Source organism: Scyliorhinus torazame, chromosome 2, assembly GCF_047496885.1.
Source record: "Scyliorhinus torazame isolate Kashiwa2021f chromosome 2, sScyTor2.1, whole genome shotgun sequence".
NCBI classification, from domain to species: Eukaryota; Metazoa; Chordata; class Chondrichthyes; order Carcharhiniformes; family Scyliorhinidae; genus Scyliorhinus; species Scyliorhinus torazame.
Window position 1 is genome coordinate 23,408,612 of NC_092708.1, and position 23,557 is coordinate 23,432,168.

The 23,557-nt window shown below is 45.4% G+C and overlaps 1 protein-coding gene across 4 annotated transcripts in view; it reads right to left on the reverse strand.

The window, feature by feature from the left end:
* Positions 1-1,612: 1,612 nt before the first annotated feature.
* cnppd1 (cyclin Pas1/PHO80 domain containing 1) overlaps positions 1,613-23,557 on the reverse strand; it is a 59,095-nt gene continuing 37,150 nt past the window's right edge. For all 4 annotated transcript variants that reach the window (XM_072469544.1, XM_072469534.1, XM_072469524.1 and 1 more), the window contains 4 exons: positions 21,985-22,113; positions 19,492-19,553; positions 15,692-15,809; positions 1,613-10,452 (listed from right to left, as the gene is read on the reverse strand). In XM_072469544.1, the coding sequence (XP_072325645.1) occupies positions 9,724-10,452; positions 15,692-15,809; positions 19,492-19,553; positions 21,985-22,113 (1,038 nt within the window). In that variant the 3' untranslated portion in view covers positions 1,613-9,723. The remainder of the gene's footprint in view (positions 10,453-15,691; positions 15,810-19,491; positions 19,554-21,984; positions 22,114-23,557) is intronic.

The following is a 23,557-nucleotide window of genomic DNA, read 5'->3' on the forward strand; positions in this document are numbered from 1 at the left end:
CTGATTCCTGGAATTAGAGGTTATCTTTTGAGGAAAGGCTGGATAGATTGGACCTGCATCCATTGGAGTTGAGGATGAGAAACACCAGATCTTGAGGGGCCTTGACAGGATGGATGCTGAAAGGATATTTCCCCTTGTGGGGAAGACTACAAACAAGAGGGCGTAGTTTAAAAATAAGGGACCTCTCATTTAAGGTGGGGATAAGGTTTGTTTTCTCTCTCAGGTGATCTGAAATCTGTGAAAGAGCAGTGGGGGCAGGGTCATTGAATATTTTTAAAGCATAGAGCATAAAGTACATAGATTCTTCACTAACAAGGGAATCAAAAGTTATCAAGGTAAAGTAGAATTGAGGCTTCAATCAGATCAGCCATGATGAGCAGCATGATGGTTAGCACTGCTGCCTTACTACACCAGGGACCCGGGTTCGATTCTGGCCATGTGTGATCACCTGTGTGAAGTTTGCACATTCTCCCCCCCATCTGCGTGGTTACCTCATGGGTGCTCAGGTTTCCCCCTCACAGTCCAAAGGTGTGCAGTTTAGGTGGGGTTATGGGATAGGGTGGGGGAGTGGGCCATGGGGGGTGCTCTTTCAGAGGGTCGGTGCAGACTCGATGGGCCAAATGGCCTCCTTCTGCACTGTAGGAATTCTATAGTTCTATGGAATAACCAACTTCTGTTCCTAACTCGTATGTGGCTCCAAACATGAAGGATATTGAGGTGAGGGAGAGGATACAGGACATATATTGCTTGCGTGAGAAAATAGAAGCATTAAGAATTGGAAAGAGCTTTTTTAAAATAGAGATTAAGGGGTAATTTAATAGAAGTATTCAAAACTATGAATGCACGGGATAGAGTAAATTAGACAGACATTTTCCAGTGATTGGGGTATCTTATTTATTTATTTAAAAAATAACTAAATTTAGAGTATCCAATTCACTTTTTCCAATTAAGGGGCAATTTAGCATGGCCAATCCACCTACCCTGCACATAGATTATCGTAGAATTTACATTGCAGGAGTCCATTCGGCCCATCGAGTCTGCACCAGCTCTTGGACAGAGCACCCTACCCAAGGTCAACACCTCCACCCTATCCCCATAACCCAGTAACCCCACCCAACACTAAGGGCAATGTTGGACAATAAGGGCAATTTATCATGGCCAATCCACCTAACCTGCACATCTTTGGACTGTGGGAGGAAACCGGAGCACCCGGAGGAAACCCACGCAGACACGGGGAGGATGTGCAGACTCCGCATCTTTGGGTTGTGGGGGTGAGACCCACACAGACAGGGGGAGAATGTGCAAACTCCACACGGACAGTGACCCAGAGCCGGGATATATATTTTAGATATAGCGGAGGTAACTTTGAACACATCGAAGCCACATTCTTTGCGATGATTCAATTATCCTCTAGTTTTCAAAGCTGGACGCCAATATTTAAAAATGAACTTCGATGCAACTGAGTAAATTTATTAGAAGTCAGTTGAAACAAACAATCTAATAGGAAAACAATGTGATCAGAGTGTAGCCAATAACCCTGAAAAAAAGGATGCGGCTGTGCGCAAAGGATTGACAAGAATATGAGACCAGCAAAACCACAGAAACGGAGGAATAATTTTGCACTTTTTCTTTTTAATACTAGCATGTAAGAATTTCAAAAGTGAACGACAGGTGAAATATAAATGAATATAAATGGCTGAATCTTTTGTAAGTGAAATTGCATTACAGAAAATGGAACTATTTCATCAGTAAAACTGTTTGCACTGCATTACTAACCAAATAAAATTTTCCCTTATTAACAGCGGACAGTGGAAAGCAAACCCAAAGTTGGGGTAAATCTACCGTAACAATAAATCCTGTTGAAAAACGTTAAACCTTGTTTGGATGTGCTCCTTTAATCAGCATTTATTACTTGCCAATGAAAAGAATTAGAAATACTGCAGACAGCGCAGAGTTCCTGCATGGCAAGACTGAAACAGTATCGCACCATTTTAAAAACCAACCACAAATTTTCAAGTTCCAGCTTCCTCTGAACCTTTACATTCGTTGACCAACTTGTTTGGAACTTTCTCCTTTGAATTTAACCTGAAAACACATGCTTTGTTCTTGCTGTGATCCTCAATGCTTTCCCCTGCTGCTGGGGGTCCTTCAAGCACAGAGCAAAAAAAGTTATTGCAGAGAAATACTTTTAATGTTTGCAAGTTAAGCTACCTGTGTAAGTGGTGTAAAGGCAAGAGGTCACAGATGCTGGGAACCCAAAATGATGAACATCGACGCGAAACATTTATTCTAGTTCTTGCTCTGCTGCCTGATCTGAGGAGTGTTTACAGAGATTTTGTTCTCATTTGTGGGCTAGTGGCGTTTGGGTCACGATGCATATTTGTGAAACACCGCAAGGGTGGAAGAATTTCCTTTTCTCTCTTCTCAATCTTTTCCGATTTACTAAAAGATGTCGGCGAACAAGAGCAAGTTTGCTGCAACTTCTGGCCCCCTCAAGATGTTACATTCATGGTCCTCAGCTACCCAAATGGAGCCTCATTACATCAGCATTTCCACAAACTAAGGACACGGTCTAACACTTAAGGTAGAAGCTAAAACGCTTCACATTTTTAAAATTAGCTTACATCCAGCACAAGTTTACTGCGGAGAATTTGGGAAATGAAATGTTCTGCCGTTGTAAATAACTGATTCCTCACTGCAGAGAAATTGTGGATCTTCTGCAGTTAAATTGTGCACAGGTTTGGAAGAATTCTTTTTCATCATAAGCCTCATCCCGTTATGCAAGCAATTGTGACGATGGTTTGATGCCAACACATAATTAAAGGACATGAAAGTGCAGAAATACGTGAAAGGAAAACTTTGCAGGGATATGGGGAAAGATCAGGGTGAGGGGAGTGAACCAGTTTGGATGGCTCTTTGAGAACCAGCAGAGTCAGGATGGGCTGAACAGCTTCCTTCTGTGCCCTATCATTCTGTGGTTTTACAGACAGGAGAAAATGAAGTGGAGGAGGAACAAAACAAAGAGAAGAGAGAGTAGTAACAAAGAGAGGAAGGCAGCAAAACACAAGCCGAGAGAGAGAGGAATGAAATGAGTTTGGACTTATTGGTAGGATGAATGGAAGGTTCCCGAAACATAACTCTCCTGAAGCAATGATGCGAGAGTCCTTTCATGACAATTAGCGAATACCAGTAAACTCTTTAAAAGGAAACAGCCCAACAATACAGACTATTTTAATGCTACAGAGTGGGGTAAAATCCGGACAAGTTCAATCCCCACCCTCCCGACTGCCTGACACGGCATTCCATTTTGTAAAATCACGAAGGCCTGTATTTTTCTCAGGGGCTGGGAGGCTTTTAATTATGTGGCAAGACTAGCACTGGTACTGTGAAATCGTGGATGAAACACAACGCGGGGTGAACTCACAGCCAAATGCCTTTCAGCAATCAGTGGCCGCTGCTAGTCTGGGACGCTCGAAGCCAAAATCTGAACTTTACTTTGTGTTCCGACATTGGCAGAGCTGCTACTTATTGTGAGATTCGCAGCATGAAATGAAAATGAAAATCGCTTATTGTCACAAGTAGGCTTCAAATGGAGTTACTGTGAAAAGCCCCCTAGTCGCCACATTCCGGCGCCTGTTCGGGGAGGCTGTTACGGGAATTGAACTGTGCTTGCTGGCCTGCCTTGGTCTGCTTTCAAAGCCAGCGATTTAGCCCTGTGCTAAACAGCCCCTGGCATTTTGCAGTTAACCCTTTTTTGGTTCAGCCAGCCATTTCAGGCCCGGCACAGAAGCATTGGTGCATAGAGATTTACATTTACCACAAAACCGGGAAAATACATTTCAGTCATCACAAAAACACTGCTTCCTTGTTGAATTTAGCTTACTTCTTATGATAATAAACTTCTAGCCATTGACAGAGATAACAGGACACGCAAATTAACCTTTCTAAGCTGCCAAGACTCAACGCTTCCAAGTTTACTGGCAGAAAGTGTATTATTGTTGTCTGTTGCACTACTTAATATGCTTGCTGTGTTGATGCACAGTACTGGGACCTGCTCTGATTCTCCTGTTGTCCCATCACAAATTCTGTGACAAACTGGAGTTTTGATAGCTGTGATTTACACATTCAAAATAACTAGTATCTAGTTTTTAGAAGATACTTTAGCGGCTGGAAATTGCACAAAAAGGAAATGTATTGAAGCATTGATGGTTCTTTTTAAAATCACTGTCTTTCCTGAGTTACAACCTCCTTGTGCAATCTCAGGTATGTGTATCCTCCTGTACATCACCCAATTGTCATGTTTTAAGCCTCAACACCAAGTGTTGGCAGCCTATTAAACTGAGGGAGTCAGATCCAATCCAATTCATTGGTCAGAACATTGAATATAGGAGTTGGGACGTCTTGTTGAAGTTGTACAAGACATTGGTACGGCCACACTTGGAATACTGTGTGCAGTTCTGGGCACCCTATTATAGAAAGGATATTATTAAACTAGAAAGAGTGCAGAAAAGATTTACTAGGATGTTGCCGGGACTTGATGGTTTGAGTTATAAGGAGAGGCTGGATAGACTGGGACTTTTTTCCCTGGAGTGTAGGAGGCTTAGGGGTGATCTTATAGAGGTCTATAAAATAATGAGGGGCATAGATAAGGTAGATAGTCAACATCTTTTCCCAAAGGTAGGGGAGTCTAAAACTAGAGGGCATAGGTTTAAGGTGAGAGGGGAGAGATTCAGAAGGGCCCAGAGGGGCAATTTCTTCACTCAGAGGGTAGTGAGTGTCTGGAATGGGCTGCCAGAGGTAGTAGTAGAGGCGGGTACAATTGTGTCTTTCAAAAAGCATTTAGATGGTTACATGGGTAAGATGGGTGTAGAGGGTTATGGGCCAAGTGCGGGCAACTGGGACTAGCTTAATGGTAAAAACTGGGCGGCATGGACTGGTTGGGCCGAAGGGCCTGTTTCCATGCTGTAAACTTCTATGAAACTTCTATGAATTCGGCAGGAACTAGGGAATGTGGATTGGGAGCAGCTGTTTAAGGGTAAATCCACATTTGAAATGTGGGAGTCTTTTAAGGAAAGGTTGATTAGAGTGCAGGACAGACATGTCCCTGTGAAAATGGGGGATAGAAATGGCAAGATTAGGGAACCATGGATGACGGGTGGAATTGTGAGACTAGCTAAGATGAAAAAGGAAGCATACATAAGATCGAGGCGACTTAAAACTGATGAAGCTTTGGAGGAATATCGGGAAAGTAGGACAAATCTCAAACGCGCAATAAAGTGGGCTAAAAGGGGTCATGAAATATCTTTGGCTAACAGGGTTAAGGAAAATCCCAAAGCCTTTTAAAGGATTGGCCCACTCAAAGACAAAAGAGGGAATTTATGCGTGGAGTAAATGGGTGAGATTCTTAATGAGTACTTTGCATCGGTATTCACCAAGGAGAGGAACATGATGGATGTTGAGGTTCGGGATGGATGTTTAAATACTCTAGGTCAAGTCGGCATAAGGAAGGGGGAAGTTTTGGGTATTCTAAAAGGCATTAAGGTGGACAAGTCCCCAGGTCCGGATGGGATCTATCCCAGGTTACTGAGGCAAGCGAAGGACGAAATAGCTGGGGTCTTAACAGATATCTTTGTAGCATCCTTGAGCATGGGTGAGGTCCCGGAGGTCTGGAGAATTGCTAATGTCCCTTTGTTTAAGAAGGGTAGCAGGGATAAACCAGGGAATTATAGACCTGTGAGCTTGACGTCAGTGGTAGGCAAACTGTTGGAGAAGATACTGAGGGACAGGATCTATTCACATTTGGAAGAAAATAGACTTATCAGTGATAGGCATCATGGTTTTGTGCAGGGAAGGTCATGTCTTACAACCCTAATAGAATTCTTGGAGGAAGTGACAAAATTAATTGATGAGGGAAGGGCTGTAGATGTCATATACATGGACTTCAGTAAGGCGTTTGATAAGGCTGATGGAGAAAGTGAAGTCTCATGGGGTCCAGAGTGTACAAGCTAGATGGATAAAGAACTGGCTGGGCAACAGGAGGCAGAGAGTAGTAGTGGGAGTTTCTCAAAATGGAGAACTGTGACCAGTGATGCTTGTGATATACATAAATGATCTGGAGGAAGGTATAGGTGGTCTGATTAGCAAGTTTGCAGATGACACTAAGATTGGTGGAGTAGCAGATAGTGAAGGGGACTGGTTTAGCTCACTGGGCTAAATCGCTGGCTTTTAAAGCAGACCAAGGCAGGCCAGCAGCACGGTTCGATTCCCGTACCAGCCTCCCCGAACAGGCGCCGGACTGTGGCGACTAGGGGCTTTTCACAGTAACTTCATTGAAGCCTACTCGTGACAATAAGCGATTTTCATTCATTCATAAAGTTTCCCATGGCAGGTTGATGGAAAAAGTGAAGTTGCATGGGGTTCAGGGTGTACTAGCTAGATGGATAAAGAACTGACTGGGCAACAGGAGACAGATAGTGGTGGGAGTGTTTCAAAATGGAGAAAGGTGACTATTGGTGTTCCACAGGGATCCGTGCTCGGACCACTGTTGTTTGTGATATACATAAACGATCTGGACGAAGGTATAGGTGGTCTGATTAGCAAGTTTGCAGATGATACTAAGATTGGTGGAGTTGTAGATAGCGAGGGGAACTGTCAGAGAATACAGCAAAATATAGATAGATTGGAGAGTTGGGCAGAGAAATGGCAGATGGAGTTCAATCCAGGCAAATGCGAGGTGATGCATTTTGGAAGATCCAATTCAAGAGTGGACTATACGGTCAATGGAAGAGTCCTGGGGGAAATTAATGTACAGAGAGATCTGGGAGTTCAGGTTCACTGTACCCTGAAGGTGGCAATGCAGGTCGATAGAGTGGTCAAGAAGGCATACAGCATGCTTGCCTTCATCGGACGGGGTATTGAGTACAAGAGCCGGCAGGTCATGTTAGTTGTATAGGACATTTGTTAGGCCACATTTGGAATACTGCGTGCAGTTCTGGTCGCCACATTACCAGAAGGATGTGGATGCTTTAGAGAGGGTGCAGAGGAGGTTCAGCAGGATGTTGCCTGGTATGGAGGGTGCTAGCTATGAAGAAAGGTTGAGTATATTAGGATTGTTGTTGTTGGAACGACAGAGGTTGAGGGGGGACCTGATTGAGGTCTACAAAATTATGAGAGGTATGGACAGGGTGGATAGCAACAAGCTTTTTCCAAGAGTGGTGGTGTCAATTACAAGGGGTCACGATTTCAAGTGAGAGGGGGAAAGTTTAAGGGAGATGTGCGTGGAAAGCTTTTTTACACAGAAGGTGGTGGGTGCCTGGAACGCTTTGCCAGCGGAGGTGGTAGAGGCGGGCACGATAGCATCATTTAAGATGCATCTAGACAGATATATGAACGGGCAGGGAACAGAGGGAAGTAGATCCTTGGAAAATAGGCGACAGGTTTAGATGAAGGATCTGGATCAGCGCAGGCTGGGAGGGCCGAAGGGCCTGTTCCTGTGCTGTAATTTTCTTTGTTCTTCTTCTTTGTTCTTTTGTCCTTGCCTCTTTAAACATGCAAACATCTAGGGAGGTCATTTGACAATGTTAAGAAGCAGCAGTCTGCTAGAGTTTTCCTTCCGTCCCACCGAAACCCCTACAAATGCCCTGGCTGGGATCAGCAAACCAGTGATGGGACCTGGGGACTTCCTAGTCTGGTCAGCTCAGTCATTCAGTGTGTAAAATGCACCAAGAGGAGGCTTAGGAGTGGCAGATGGTATCCCCACCTGGACCTCTGAGCTCAGTCACACTGCCAGGTCAGCCCAGAGCGGCATCAGCAGAAGCGAGGGAATTGATCACTTGAGCAGCCGCACGAGACAGCGATCCAGGAAGACAAATAAGAAGTCTTACAACACCAGGTTAAAGTCCAACAGGTTTGTGTCAAATCACTAGCTTTCGGAGACCTGCTACATTCATCCGAGGAAGAAGCAGTGCTCCGAAACATAGTGACTCCAAACAAACCTGTTGGACTTTAACCTGGTGTTTTAAAACTTCGTACTGTGCCCACCCCAGTCCAACGTCGGCATCTCCACATCAGGAAGACAAGGAAATAAGAAGGGTGAGGGACAGGAAATAGAGTAAAAGCTTGCTTGTCATTTAAAACAAAAAGGACATGTCCAACAATCCACAGGCCACCAAAAATAGTGCGCACCAAAATTACCAAATCCCTCATTTGGGAGGACAGAGGAAGAGGTGTTTCCATTTTGACTGCACATTCTACAAGTCCGAGAGCCCTGTTTAATGCATTAAAGTCTTTTGGGAGCAACTAAAAGGTGATCCTTGCAGTCAAGTCCTGCTAAGTGTTTACCTAATGAACTCAAGTGCAAATTATAAACTTGACTTTAGGCCTTTAATGTCCCCCTTTTATCCAGATGCTTATCGATCGCTCAGCAATTGACCCAAAAGCCGAGTCCTTTGTTGTACCCAAAGTTTATTTTCCAACAAGGTAACATTTTAAAAGTTTAGTTTTAATTATAATGTCCGTCAGACATTTATAATCTCTTTAATTGTTGTATTAAAATAAAACCTGAAATCACCCTGTTAACATAGAACACACCGTGTAAGGAAAAACACAATTAGAAAGTCAGCCTCTCCTTCATGGCCCTACTTGTAAGGCTGCGTAGTAAATACAATACAGAATGCAATCAGTATTCACACAGCAGGAAAGGCCAGTTTTAGTAAATTTACAGGTGTGCAAAGTTCCAAAGTTACGAGTGGTGTCTTTTTTCATATCTCTCAACATCAGAGACAAACGCATAGTTAGCATTTCACAAATGTGGACCTTTTAGGATCCTACATCCAATTCTTACCCACTTTCATCAAACCTCCCCAGTAGAAAAGCGCTCGATTGCCACAATAAAAAAAATCTACAAATCCCACATATACCGCGTCCCGTGACTCAAAAGTAAACAGTCAGCAAAGTACAACTAGCCGACACAGTGTTTGCGTTGTACTTTCCTTCATTTTCTGCGAAAAGATTCAGCATCAGGCTCTACTTAAAGCACTTCAGCACGTACTCTGGGCTGATGCTGCGGTGCAACACCGTGGGAGTGCTGCACTGCTGGAGGCGCTGTTCTTCAGGCGAGTTGTCAAACAGAGCTACTGTCCACTGGTTCCACGTGGAAAGATGGAAGTTAAACAAAAATCCCGCAGCTCTGCTTGCAGGTTGATTTTCTCCCTTAACCAACAGCACCGAGAATAAAAATTATTCATCTGGTCGTTCTTTCAGGAATCTGGTGCTCACAAAGCTGCTGCCGTGTTCACCAATGTAAGGAGCTGCTTGCACTTCAAGGTAATTCCTCGTATGCAAAGCACCTCGAGGCATTTGAGACAAGGGTCTGCATGAATGGAAGTTTCTTTTTATAAATCAGGTTTATTGCTCATGTTAGCGGAGAGGAACATTGTTCCCTATGCCTACGATTGTGTCTTGAAGATACAATGGCCAGCTGGCTACCAAGCACAAACTTGATGAATTCATGGTATTTCTAACTGCTGTGTAGGTTAAGTATAGCTGCCAATTCGGGCCACCAGTTTTTGTGGTTGACCGAGATGGTGTTGTGACTTTTAACATTCTTCTTGCTGGTTTGACTGCTGGATTTAGGATTACTTCAGTGTTCATAACTGGGATCAGGAAAAGAAAGTTCAGTCCAAAGTGGCTGTGGCCATCAATTCCAAAGTGTGCTTGATTCTCTTAACTGGGTAAGACTGGCATCACAAGCTGGCTAAATGCCATTGCCGTTTCCACAGGGCATCTGCTCATCCTCAGGGAACCAGAGAGACACAGGATGTCCATCAGTCTCTCAATGCCGTGACTCAAAGGAGGTTGTTTTCCGTTTAACTCGGTGTGCTTTGTACAGCCGTCGCATCCAACAGGAGATGGAGTGCCCTTTGAACTGAGGGAGGTGTACATTTCCACCGGGGTGTGACGAAAGACGATTTTCACAGACGTTTGGTTCAATGTCCCGCATTTGACAGCCAGCCCGGTCTCGCTCTGCAGTTTACAACAGTTTGAGCAAGAAATGGGTGGTGCGATTCCAGGTTTCTCTCGGATGGTCCTCAGGTCAGTGCTGTAAGTGAGGGAGGTCAGGACAGTACCCCAGAGACAGAACGCAGTCACTGCAATGCCAGAGTTCCCATGGCCAGGGTCAGTTTCTACGATACAGCAAGGAAGACTGGAAGGAGCGCCTCGAGACCAGGCCAGATGAACGGCAGCTGCGTCGAATGGTGTGGAAAGAAAGGTCTTGGTCTCCTGCATGCATTCCACTGGGTCCAAGATAACCTCGCGGCTCACAGCAGGATCCTGGTTCTGGGAGATCACATATACCTGGCCTTTAGAACACATCGCCTGCCGTAGGACTGCAGTGCCAGCAATAATTCCTGCAACGCTCGTTAGGTACATGAGACCCATCATGCAGGCGACCTACAAGGACAGAAAGGAGACCAAAGACATGAAAAATCCATCAAACCCAGCTCATTTTTTAATCCTTTCTCAAATTTACAGTCAATTTATAGAACATGAGATTCACTGATGAAACAGATGGAGATTGGTGCTGAAACGTTAATTGGATTAGCAACATTTCAATACATCCAGTGCACAAAGAGCATGTTGATGTGCCAAAGCTGTCTCTTAAAGCTTCGCTTAACCACAAATATAAACCATATCAGCAGACGAAGCAAAGGCAGTGATGAAGAGGAAACAAGATTCCAGACCAATTGCCCAAAGTTCTCCTGCTGCAGTGTTGTTAACAACTAATAGACAATGGGTTCCCAAATCTGAAAAAAGGTTGTGTAGGTGTGTCCGGTTTCCTCCCACAGTCCAAAGACATGCAGGTTAGGTGGATTGGCCATGCTAAATTGCCCCTTAGTGTTCCAAGATGTGTGGGTTAGGTGAGGTTAGGGGGATAAGGCGGGGGTCTGTGTAGGGTACTCTTTCAGTTGGTTGGTGCAGACTTGATGGGCCAAATGGCCTCCTTCTGCACTGTAGGGATTCAATGAGATGGTGATAGGTGGGTGAGAGAATTAGTTAAACTTTCTCTTCCTACAATTTTGCTCCAGTCATTATACTGGAAGATGTAGCAAATCGTTCCTGCACTCTGATGACGGCGATGGAGTGTGGTTGGAACCTAACCTCTCTGTATCATTTAAATCTCTCCTGCCTTTCACCCTAACACAGACCTCCCCTTCTGCTCTTCTCGGTTTCTTGCTCGAATGTGTTTCAGAATTTTCCTCACTTCTGATGAACCATCCTCAGCCTGAAACACAAGCTCTGTTCCTTCTCTTCGCAGATGCTGCCAGACGGAGCACTTCCAGCATTCTCTGCTTTTATTTCAGATTTTCAGCATCTGCAGTATTTTATTTCCTTCTATTATATGGTGGCCCTTCAAGAGTGCTAATTGGTTGATAGGAAATATGGGGGAGGTCTGGGAATGGCAATTAATCCCAACGGAGTATTTATTGGAGAACAATACACAACGTGGTTCATCAATTTACCTGACTTGGTTCAAAATCTGAACAGTGGATTTGTTTTTATGCATTCATGGAAAGCAAGCATTGGTGGCAAGGCCAGTATTTATCGACCATCCTTAATTATGCTCTAATGACTGCCTTCATTTCAGAATGCAATTAAGAGACAACTGCATTGCTGTGGGCTTGGAGTGCATTTCGGCCAGACTGGGTAAGGATGGCAGATTTCCTTCCCTATAATATATTAGTGAACCAGTTGGGGGATTTTCCCGGTTTTTATCACGGTCCTCATTATTGATACTAATTTTTAATCCCAGATTTATTTAATGGGCTGAATTTAAACTTGCTGTGGTTTGAACTCCTGTCTATAGATCATTAATCCCAGCCTTTGGATTACTGGTCCAGTAACTATGCCAGTGCTTTTCAAATTATTTTCCAATGTGACCAATTTTAACATCTGAAAATTATCACAACCCCAGGCACCAGCAAATACAAAACAGTAATAAAGCAGCATTATAAGATTCAGCATATAATTATTAAAGTTTCTGTAATATAGATCAACATATACCTCAGATAAATATGAACATTGGTTTTGAAGTGTTTTGTAAAAATCTTACTTTATGTATTCATGTAGGTTTCTGCCAAGCTCCCCATATTCCCCAATGGCAGAGGTCTCAGCTTAGCCGCTCAAACCCCACCCCAACTGTAATCAGCTCCTCTCTCCCCATTAAACACACACGCCAGCCTCTCTTCCCAAATTCCCCTCCCGCAAACTCATTCAGCAGCTCGTCTTCCTAATCGCCCCCCCACCCACCCGCCACTCACTCAGTAGTCCTTCTTCTCAATCCCTTCACACACACTCACTTTCTCCTCTTCCCAAAGTGCAAACCTGCCACTCACTCAGTGGTCCCTCTCCCCCCCCACACTCAGCAGTCCCTCTTCCCAACCCCTCCCCCAATGATCAGACAGCAACCCAACCCCCTCCCTTCGCACGCACACCCAATCCTATTCCACCATCCACCCTTTTGGCCTAGCTGCCACTGCCTGTGAAGCAGGGTTGCTCGCCCAGGGTATAGGAGCAGAAACGCAGTGAAGTTTGAAGCTACCTGTCACCTCCCGAGCCGAGTTTGCGTGACCTCCTGTTTTTTCCCCTTCAGTCAGTGCAGCCAAATTAGCATTCAGGCACCCCAGACCCACACACACAACCTGCTAAAAAGTGGTTGTGACGTTGAAGGGTGCACCTTGAGCTCCCTGTCCACCTCTGGCTGGGCTTTTTGACAGCACCGATCTAGTGCATCAAGGGCTGTCCAGCTAGAGTTTCCAGACAGGGCATTGGGGGGGTTGCAAACCAGAGTTTGGGAACACCTGCACCTTGCCATGTGCCAGCTACACAGAGCATTAGCTCAGGAATGAGGTCTGACGCAGTAAAACCAGGAGTGGAGAGAAATATTTTATTTCATGATTCTCCCAACTCTGGGACTTTTGAATATCCGTTTGAAAGATAGAGATTTATTTTAAAAACAGGTCGCAGGGACCCTGAATTGACAAGCAGAGCAATCAGCCAGTTGAAAACAAAGTCCCTATTGTGATACGCTGAACTGATGGCAGGAGTCTCTGATGGGGCTGTTGGAATGAACGGTATGAGCTCAGATTTGAAGCAGATCTAGTGTCCATATCCAGCTTGCAAGGAAGGCAAGAATTCCCATCCAGACAGGTGACGTGGCGGCTATTGTCCGGGATGAGGTTCCCAGAGGCCATGAGTACGAATCGCACTGCAACAAGTCGGGTAATTGTGTTGAATAAATCTGGCCATTTTTCATTATTTCCAGAAAAATTACCATGAAAGCTGCCAGATCATGATAATTTACTTTTTCATTCTTTTTTGGGGTGTGTGCATTGCTGGCTAGGCCAGCATGGGCAGCACGGTAGCCCAGTGGCTAGCACTATTGCTTCACAGCATCAGGGTCCCAGGTTCGATTCCCGGCTTGGGTCACTGTCTGTGCGGAGTCTGCACGTTCTCCCCGTGTCTGCGTGGGTTTCCTCCGGGCGCTCCGGTTTCCTCCCACAAGTCCCGAAAGTCGTGCTTGTTAGGTGAATTGGACATTCTGAATTCTCCCTCAGTGTACCCGAACGGGCGCCGGAATGTGGCGACCGGGGGTTTTTCACAGTAACTTCATTGCAGTGTTAATGTAAGCCTACTTGTGGCAATAATAAAGATTATTTATTGTCCATCCCTAATTGCCCTTCAGGAGGTGATGATGAGCTGCCTTCGTGAACCGCTGCAGTCCATGTGTATTCTGTACATGCACAGTGCTGTTAGGGAGGGACTTCCAGGATTTTGACCCAGTGACGATATACTTCCAAGTCAGAAAGGTGTGTGGTACAGGGGGAATCTTCCGGGAAGTGGTGCTCTCATGTGTCTAATGCCCTTGACCTTCTAGATGATAGTGGTTGTGGGTTTGGGAGGCTCTGCTAAGGAGGCTTGGTGAGTTCCTGCAGTGCATCTTGTCGATGGTACACACTGCTGCCACTGTTCGTCAGTGGTGTCAGGAGTAAATGTTTGTGGAAGGGGTGCCAATCAAGGAGGCTGCATTGTCCTGGCTGGTGCCAAGCTTCTTGAGAGCTCTTGGAGCTGCACTCATCCAGACAAGTGGAGAGTATTGTCTTGTGACTTGTAGATGGTGGACATTTTGTGGTGAGTTACTCACCAGAGGATTCCTAGCCTCTGACCTGCTCTTGTAGCCACAGTATTTATATGGCTAGTCAAGTTCACTTTCTGGTCAATAGTAACCACTCTTGATGTTGATAGTGGGGAATCCAGCAATGATCATGCCATTGAGTGTCAAGGGCCAATGATTAGATTCTCTCTTGTTAGAGATAGTCATTACTGCATTTGTGTGGCACGATGGTTACTTGGCATTTATCAGCCCAAGGCTCAATATTGTTCAGGCCTTGCTGCCTTTAGGCATGGGCTGCTTCAGCATGATAATAATAATCTTTATTATTGTCACAAGTAGGCTCCATTAACACTGCAATGAAGTTACTGTGAAAAGCTCCCAGTTGCCACATTCTGGCGCCTGTTCGGGTACAGAGGGAGAATTCAGAATGTCCAATTCACCTAACAAGCACGTCCTTCGGGACTTGTGGGAGGAAACCGGAGCACCCGGAGGAAATCCCACGCAGACACAGGGAGAACGTGCAGGCTCCGCACAGGTAGTGACCGAAGCCGGGAATTGAACTGGGGACCTTGGCGCTGTGGAGCAAAAATGCTAACCACTGTGCTACCATGCCGTCAATGTAATGAGGTCAGGAGCTGAGTGGCCCTGGAGGAACCCAAACTGAGCAGTGTGCAGGGTATTGATAAGTATGTACCGCTTGACAGCACTGTTGATGACCCCTTCCATCGCGTTACTGATGATTGAGAGTAGCCTCACAGGGTAATTGGCCAGGTTAGATTTGTCCTGCTTTTTGTTTATAGGACATACCTGGGCAGTTTTCCACATTGCCGGGTAGATGCCAGTGTTGTAGCTGTACTGGAACAGCTTGGTTAGGGGTGTGGCAAGCTCTGAGCACAAGTCTTCAGGACTATTGCCAGAATATTGTCAGGATCCACTGCATTTGCACGATGTAGCGTCACGTAGCACAAATTGAATTGGCTGAAGACTGGTATCTGTGATGCTGGGGACCTCCGGAGTAGGCAGAGATGGATCATCCACTCGCCCATTCTGGCTGAAGATTATTGCAAATATTTCAGCCTCATCTTTTGCATTGATGTTCTGGGCTGTTCCACCAATGAGGATGGGGATATTTGTGCAGCCTCCTCCACCAGTGAGTTAATTGTCCACCACCATTTATGTCTGAATGTGGCAGGACTGCAGAGCTTAGATCTAATCTTTTGGTTGTGGAATCACTTAGCTCTGTCTATTGCTCGCTGCTTATGTCGTCTGGCATGCAAGTAGTCCTGTGTTGCAGCTTCACCAGGCGGATACCACACGTTTTGGTATGCCTGGTGCTAAATTAAAAAACTGCGGTCACAACATGCCCTTTGTATTTAACAGTTGTTCTAGAGTTGCCTGCACTGCAGCGTCTCATGGGGAACCTTTCTGTGAAATGAAAATTAAATATGTGCATTTGCTAGTCTACAGCTTCCTCCTTCTCTTTATAAAACTATTAATAAGAGTGTGACTGCACACTACCTTCACAACATGCTGGTAGAGTTCTGTAAACGCTTGTTGCCACAGTGCCTGCTCCAGTATCACGCACAAGTCAGTGTATGTGAACCAGCCTCTTTTCAGTCCTTGCGACTCTGCAACCCTGCAAAATGTGGAGGCACAAGATTAAAACCTAAAAGGCTTTTGGGGGGGGGGGGGGGGGGGGAGAGAGGGATGCGTTGCTGTTTACCGTCCGTAACTTCCTTCCAATAGGATTGGGTAAGGGGAGCTCGTTAATGTTGCATAATGACCCGCAGCAAGGTTCTACACAATGTTACACCACTTCAGTTACAATGGCTACTGACAAAACACAGCTTCTCAGTTACAAGTCTGTCATGGCTCTGGGGCCTCTGAGTCAGAAGGTTGTGGGTTCGTTCCAGTCCAGAGAAATGAGCGTGAGCATCTAGGGTTACGTCGACATTCCAGTGCAGTACTTGAAGGAGTGCTGCATTGTCAGAGGTTCTGTGCATCCTCTCCAACGATCCGTGGCACTTTTTTGAAGAGCAGGGAAGTTACCCCCAGTGTGCTGACCAATACAAATCCCTCAAGAGTCAACATCACTAAAAACAGATGCTCTGGCCACATTATCAGACAGCTGTTTTTGGGAGCAAACTGACTGTCAATTTCCAGCATTGCAATAATGACTTAAAAAGTACGTAACTGGCGGTAAGGCACTTCGGCACATCCGGAGGTCACAAAAGGCGCTATATAAATGCAAGACCTCATCACTGTAATCTGTAATGATGATATTTTCATTTGTCCCTATGCTCCAGTCTGCAATTCCTGATCTAAAGATGATCAAAAGCAGCTCCACGGAAAGCCATCTGGGTGCAAAATCTCCTCCCATTAGCACTGACAAATACCAGGGGAAGATGAGGCAATGAGTGCATGTGGACACCACCTAGCCCGGCTGACTGGGGGGGGGGGAGAGAGAGAGAGAGGAGGAGAGCGAGAGAGATTTTAAAACAATTGTATATTTGCTTGATAAGGACAGATCTGCAGGGCAGTGGGATAGGCGGCACGGTAGCACAGTGGTTAGCACTATTGCTTCACAGCACCAGTGTCCCGGGTTCGATTCCAGGCTTGGGTCACTGTCTGTGAGGAGTCTGCACGTTCTCCCAGTGTCTGCGTGGGTTTCCTCCGGGTGCTCCGGTTTCCTCCCACAAGTCACGAAAGACGTGCTGTTAGATGAATTGGACATTCTGAATTCTCCCTCAGTGTACCCGAACAGGCGCCTGAGTGTGGCGACTAGGGGCTTTTCACAGTAACTTCATTGCAGTGTTAATGTAAGCCTGATTGTGACAATAATAAAGATTATTATTATTACTGGTAGAAAAGCTCTTTCAAAAATCTGGCACAGCCACAATGGGCTGAATGGCCTCCTCCTCTGCTGTATAACTCCATGATTCTACTCTAGAAGCCTTCAAGAACTGCTCCTTTATAGTCAGAAAGCATGGTATTCTCACGGAAAATCTTCTTTTCCAATAGCTTTTTATCTAGTTCCAAAGAAAATTTCTGAATACAAACATCGATGGCTACCACTCGCCATCATTGCCCGCCACCGATGGAAGCCGGTGGGCGATGGAAACATAGCAAGGAAGTCAAGGCCATGTATGGTCTTTGGGAAACATCTGAAGGAGCCACCAGGAACAACAACCAACACAAATGTTGCATCTGTGCCTTTCATGGGTGGGGCTCAGTGCAGTTTCTCAACCGGTGCTGTGTGCACATTTGCTGTGTCACTTTGCGGTCGACTACAACACTGAAATTGGTCTGACAGCGGACAAACACTATTGTCTCTCAAAACTGTGAGCAGTGCTAATAGAAAGGTGACTGAAAGATGTTGCATTTAATTTTCACCGTTAGATGTTGAGAGGTTGATTCTCCCCTGGCTGGAGAGTCGAGAGCTAGGGGGTCATGAGATAAGAAGTCAGTCATTTCAGAAGACATAGGAGCAGAATTAGGCCACTCGGCCCATCGAGTCTGCTCCGCCATTCAATCCTGGCTAATATTTTTCTCATCCCTATTTTCCTGCCTTCTCCCCATAACCCCTGATCCCCTTATTAATCAAGAACCTATCTATCTCTGTCTTAAAGACACTCAAATGATTTGGCCTCCACAGCCTTCGGCGGCAAAGAGTTCCACGGATTCACCACCCTCTGGCTGAAGAAATTCCTCCTCATCTCTGTTGTAAAGGATTGTCCCTTCAGTCTGAGACTGTGTCCTCTGGTTCTAGTTTTTCCTACAAGTGGAAACGTCCACTCTATCCAGGCCTCGCAGTATCCTTTAAGTTACAATAAGATCCCCCCTCATCCTTCTAAACTCCAACAAGTACAGACCCAGAGACCTCAACTGTTCCTCATAAGACAAGTTCTTCATGCCAGGGATCATTCTTGTGAACCTCCTCTGGACCCTTTCCAAGGCCAGCACATCACTCCTTAGATGGCCCAAAACTGCTCACATTACTCCAAATGGGGTCTGATCAGAGCCTTATACCACCTCAGAAGTACATCCCTGCTCTTGTATTCTAGCCCTCTTGACATGAATGCTGACATTGCATTTGCCTTCTTAACTGCCGACTGAACCTGCACATTAACCTGAAGAGAATTTCAGACGGAGATGAGAAATTTCTTCACCCAGAGGGCTGTGAATCTTTGGAATTCACCACCCTAAAGGGCTGTGGATGCAGTCAGTGCATTCAGTAAAGACTGAAATTGATAATTGTTTTGGACACTGAGGGAATCAAGGGGCATTGGGACAGAACAGGAAATTGGAGCGGAGGTACAAGATCAGCCATGATCTTGCTGAATGACAGAGAAGGCTGTCAGGAATGTATGGCTTACTCCAGCTCCCATTTCTGATGTCAATCCCTGACCTCCAGACATCTCAGAGTGACATACAGCCAACAAAGCACTTTTTTGTAAGAAAGAAACAGAACAGCCAATGCACGCACAGCGAGATCCCAGAGGCAGCAATGTGTTAATGACCAGATTATCTTTGTTAGCGACACTGGTTGCGAGATAAGTATTGTCTAGGAGGGCTTAGAGAACTTGCCTATTTTTCTACAAAACAGCGCCATGGGACTTTTTACGTCTAAATGAGGGGGCTGGGGTCCTTAGTTTTTAAAAATTAATTTATGGGATGTGGGTGTCGCTGGTGAGGCCAGCATTTATTGCCCATCCCTAGTTGCCCTTCAGAAGGTGATGGGGAGCAGCCTTCTTGAACCGCTGCAGTCCCTGAGGTGTAGGCACTCCCACAGTGCTGTCAGGGAGGGAGTACCAGCACTTTGACCCTTTATCATCTAATCCAAAAGGCTGATAACATCTGGCCAGGTTGGCGGCTGAGGACAGCTGTAGTTTGTTACCCTCGGTGGTCTGAGGGTGCCGAGAGAAATAACTTAAGTTTGCTGGAGGAACTTACACAGTTTCAAGTGTTCTCTGGAGCCATTCTACAATACACAACGATGTTGCGACCAGTGCATTGGACATGAGACTAATTGGAAATCCCGATAAAGCCAATTGTTTAGACAAACGGTTAAGATTATTGCATTACTTCTTTGGTTACTGAATAGTGGTAGATGTCTGTTAAATAAAAATAGATGCAAAATACATTTACTTATGGTTCGAGAGTTGTGCAAGGCACTTTCTACTAAAAAGTAATCAAGTGGCTAAAACGTCACTGAAGCCACATACGTGACTTTGTTGTCTGGCTTACTCATTTCACCAGTCTAGGTTTCAGCTCTGTAGCACATCAATCTGTAGCAAGTATTTCTCACCAACACGTACCTTCCCTCCAATCGGCTTAAAAGCTCAAAGAAATCCTGGGTATTCACATACAAGTTCCAATCCTGCAAAGCCACAAAAAAGAGCAACATTTAGGTATGAGCTGTGATGTTACAGACAACAAATAAACTTCCTTTTCAACCCTGCACCGCTGGACAACGAGCAGCTCCTAATGCACAGCGAAACACCAGAAGCTTAGTGTTGATAAAAGTCAACTGAGTCAGAAAGGTGATCTCAGGGAGTATATACCTTGTTCACAATACTCGTCCACTTCCGAGGTAAAAACAGACCCAAAATCTTTATTTGAAGTCTTCTGATAAAACAGTTTTCTAACTCTTCTGGAGACCCTCAATTTGAGTCTTACTCTCCACTTGGCAACTCTGGTGATACATCGCACCCTCTAAGAAATATTCCTTTCTATTTTTGTAACAAACAATGGCTCTCTCAATTTCATACAGGGGGAGGACTGTGTGAGATAACAAGCTGCCCCCTGGTCTGGGAGACAGAGCCGTTTAGCTCCCTGAGGCTGTAGAGAGGCTCTCAGCCTGAAGGTCACTTTCAACTCAATGTTTTGAAGAGGTGCTGCAAGTAACACATCTCCTCAGTACTTAAAGTCAGCTCACTTCCTCCCACCCTGCTGGAATCAGTCGGTCAGCAACAATGTGAGACAGACCGCGTGAGTAAGAGTATACCTACACTCACTGTTCCGACAAAGGTCATAGACCTGAAATGTTGACTTTGTTTCTCTCTTCACGGATGCGGTCTGACTTGCTGAGCATTTCCAGCACTTGCAGCTTCTATTTGAGAAACTGTTCTCCTTAGAGCCGCAAGGTTAAGAGGTGTTTGTGGACGACGCAAAGTTGGTGGAACCGCAGATAATGATGAGGAACGTCAGCGGATACAGCAGGAGAGAGACTTGGGTGGAGAGACAGCAGATGGAGTTTAATCCAGACCAATGTGAGCTAATGCATTTTGGTAGGTCTAATACAGGTGGGAAGCATTTAGTAAATGGCAGAACCCTTAAGAGTATTAACAGGCAGAGGGATCTGGGTGTACAGGTCCACAGATCGCTGAAAGTGGCAACACAGGTGGAGAAGGTAGTCAAGAAGGCAAACGGCATGCTTGCCTTCACCGGCCGGGGCATTGCGTACAGAAGTTGGCAAGTCATGCTGCAGCTGTATAGAACCTTAGTTAGGCCACAATTCTTGTCGCCACACTACCAAAAGGATGTGGAGGCTTTGGAGAGGGTATAGAAGCGGTTTACCAGAATATTTCCTAGTATGGAGGGCATTAGCTATGAGGAGAGGTTCGATAAACTCGGTTTGTCCTCACTGGAAAGACGGAGGTTGGGGGATGACCTGATAGAAGTCTACAAAATTATGAGGGGCATGGACAGAGTGGATAGTCAGGAGCTTTTTCCCAGGGTGGAAGACTCAACCACGGAACATGGGTTTAAGTTGTCAGGGGCAAGGTTTAGAAGAGATGTGCGAGGGAAGTATTTTTTACACAGAGAGGAGTGGGTTCCTGGAACTCGCTGCTGGAGGTGGTGGAAGCAAATACAATAGTGACGTTTAAGGGGCGTCTTGACAAATGCATGAATAGGATGGGAAAAGAGGGATACGGACCGCAAGTGTAGACGGGCAGCATGGCCGACGCAGGTTTGGAGGGCCGAAGGGCCGGTCTCTGTGCTGTACTTTTCTTTGTTCTAAAACTTGATAGAACGGTTTATAGTCATGAATGGCTTTGACAAAGTAAAGGAGAAACTATCCTCAGTGGTAGAAGGACTGGTAACCAGAGGACGGGGATTCAAGGTGATTGGCAAAAGAACCAGAGAGTAATACGAGGAAAGTTTTAAAAAAAAGAGTTCTTTGATCTGGAATCTTCTGCCTGGAAAGGTAGAGGAAACAGACTCACTAGTATCCTCCAAAAGATGATTCCATAAAGATTTGAAGGGAAAATCGACAGGGACGTGGGGTGAAAAAAAGCAGAGAGGCAAGAGCCAGGAATAAACACAACAGGTTGAATAGCTTCCTTCTCTGTTGTATCATTTTATGAGTCCATGCGATTACAAGGAGAAATCATATGATGTCTGCTGGTCCTTGTCCCCAAAGTGGCTTTCAGAGAAAATGCAAAAAAAAAGGAGTTTTACAATGGTCTGATGCTGGTGCAGGGACTTATAAGCAGCAACCACGAGAGAGATACACAGGATGACAGTGCTCCTGCTCCAGCCTTGACTAGTATTATCATTTGGTGGAACTTCACATCATTAACCTTAATATAACAGTGGTACACCATTTATCATATTTATCCATATTATACACCATATTTATCCAGTGGTACACCATGTCTCTCATGGGGCTGATGACGGTGAGTTGGCTGTGCTATTTTATTTCATCCAGCAAGCATGTCAGGTAAAGCGTTTCAAGGGCGAGGTTTACTTTGGATGCAAGACTTTCAATATAGTAATCCATCGAATGGACAGTTCGGATAACTTACGATTGCTCGCAGAAAGTTCATCTCCAGCGTGTTCACCACTTGAACGTCCAGCTTGCCTGCAGCTCCCCACTCGTCATTAAACACCTCCTCTTCTTCTCCCTCGTCATACAAATACTTACTGGCAACCATCTGTAACACAGTCAAAAATGCTTGAAAACAAACACTAATGTGCAGTCACCACACGAGGAGCGCTGGCTAAAAGTAACCTTGTCTAATAAAATGGTTTTCTGAACTTCCAAATTTGGAAATATTTTTGATAGACCATTACCAGCCTACACACATTTGCTAAAATAGGCAAGACATTATTTGCAATTATATAGTGCCTTAATCTAATGCCTTGGCAGCTTCACATCAAATTATTCTGAAGTGCAGTAATTATAGAGGGTTTAAATAGAGTAGATTGGGTAAAACTATTTCCTGTTATCCCAAGCAGGTTAGCAACTAATGGGCCTAGAGAAGAATTCCATCTTGGAGGATCTAGAGTTGGAGCTGGGGCTGTGATGGGGGAGAGGAGAAGGCACAGCAGAATCGAAGAGGCCTGGACAATTCCCATCCACCAACACTCTCCTCCGCCTGGCTGTACTCGTTCTATCTCTCAACAACTTCTCCTTTAACTCATCGCACTTTCTCCAAATCAAAGATGTAGGAATGGTACCCGCATGGGTCCTAGCTACGCTTGCCTTTTTATGGGGTATGTGGAACATTCCTTGTTCCAGGCCTATCCGGGCCACCTCCCACAACTCCTTTACCGCTACATTGATGACTATTTTGGTGGCATGTCATGCTCTCGCCCGGACCTGGGAAAATTCATCAACTTCGCTTTCAGTTTCCACCCCTCCATTACTTTCACCTGGTCCATCTCAGACACTTCCCTTCCCTGTCTCCGACACTAGACTACCACTAATATCCACAACAAGTCTGACTCTTGACACTGACTCCCACAGCTATCTGGACTACTGCTCTTCGAACCCTACACCCTGTGAGGACTCCATCCCTTTTCTCAACTCCTTTGCCTCCGTCGCATTTGTTCCGATGATGCCACTTTCAAAATGGTGCTTCGAAAATGTGTTCCTTCTTCCTCAACCGTGATTTCCTACCTACAGTTGTGGAGAGGGCCCTCAACAGTGTGCGGTCCATCTCCCGCACCACTACCCTTGCCCTCTCCACTCCCTCCCAGAAAAAGGATAGAGTCCCCCTCGTTCTCACATTTACATTAAAGGGGGAAGTTGGTTGAACTCCATGATACATTTTAGGGTTCTGAAAACACCTCGCCCATAACAATTGGGGGCTTGAGGGGGTTAAAAGTCTATCTATTGGATTGGCTTTTGTGAACTTAAAAGCAGTGAAGGTGTGGTATTTTAGTTTAAGTGGGGAGTGTGTTGTGGACAATGGCTCTTTCAGAGGCTCAGATGTTTTTGGGGGTGGAGACTGTCACACACAGTACCTTACGGCCAGAGACGAAAAGCAGACTGTTGGGTCTGGCAAAAACATTGCAGTTAACATTACCTGACAAAATGCGAAAAGATGAGGTAATTATGGCAGTGGTTAAGCATTTAAAGTTGCCTGAGATAGA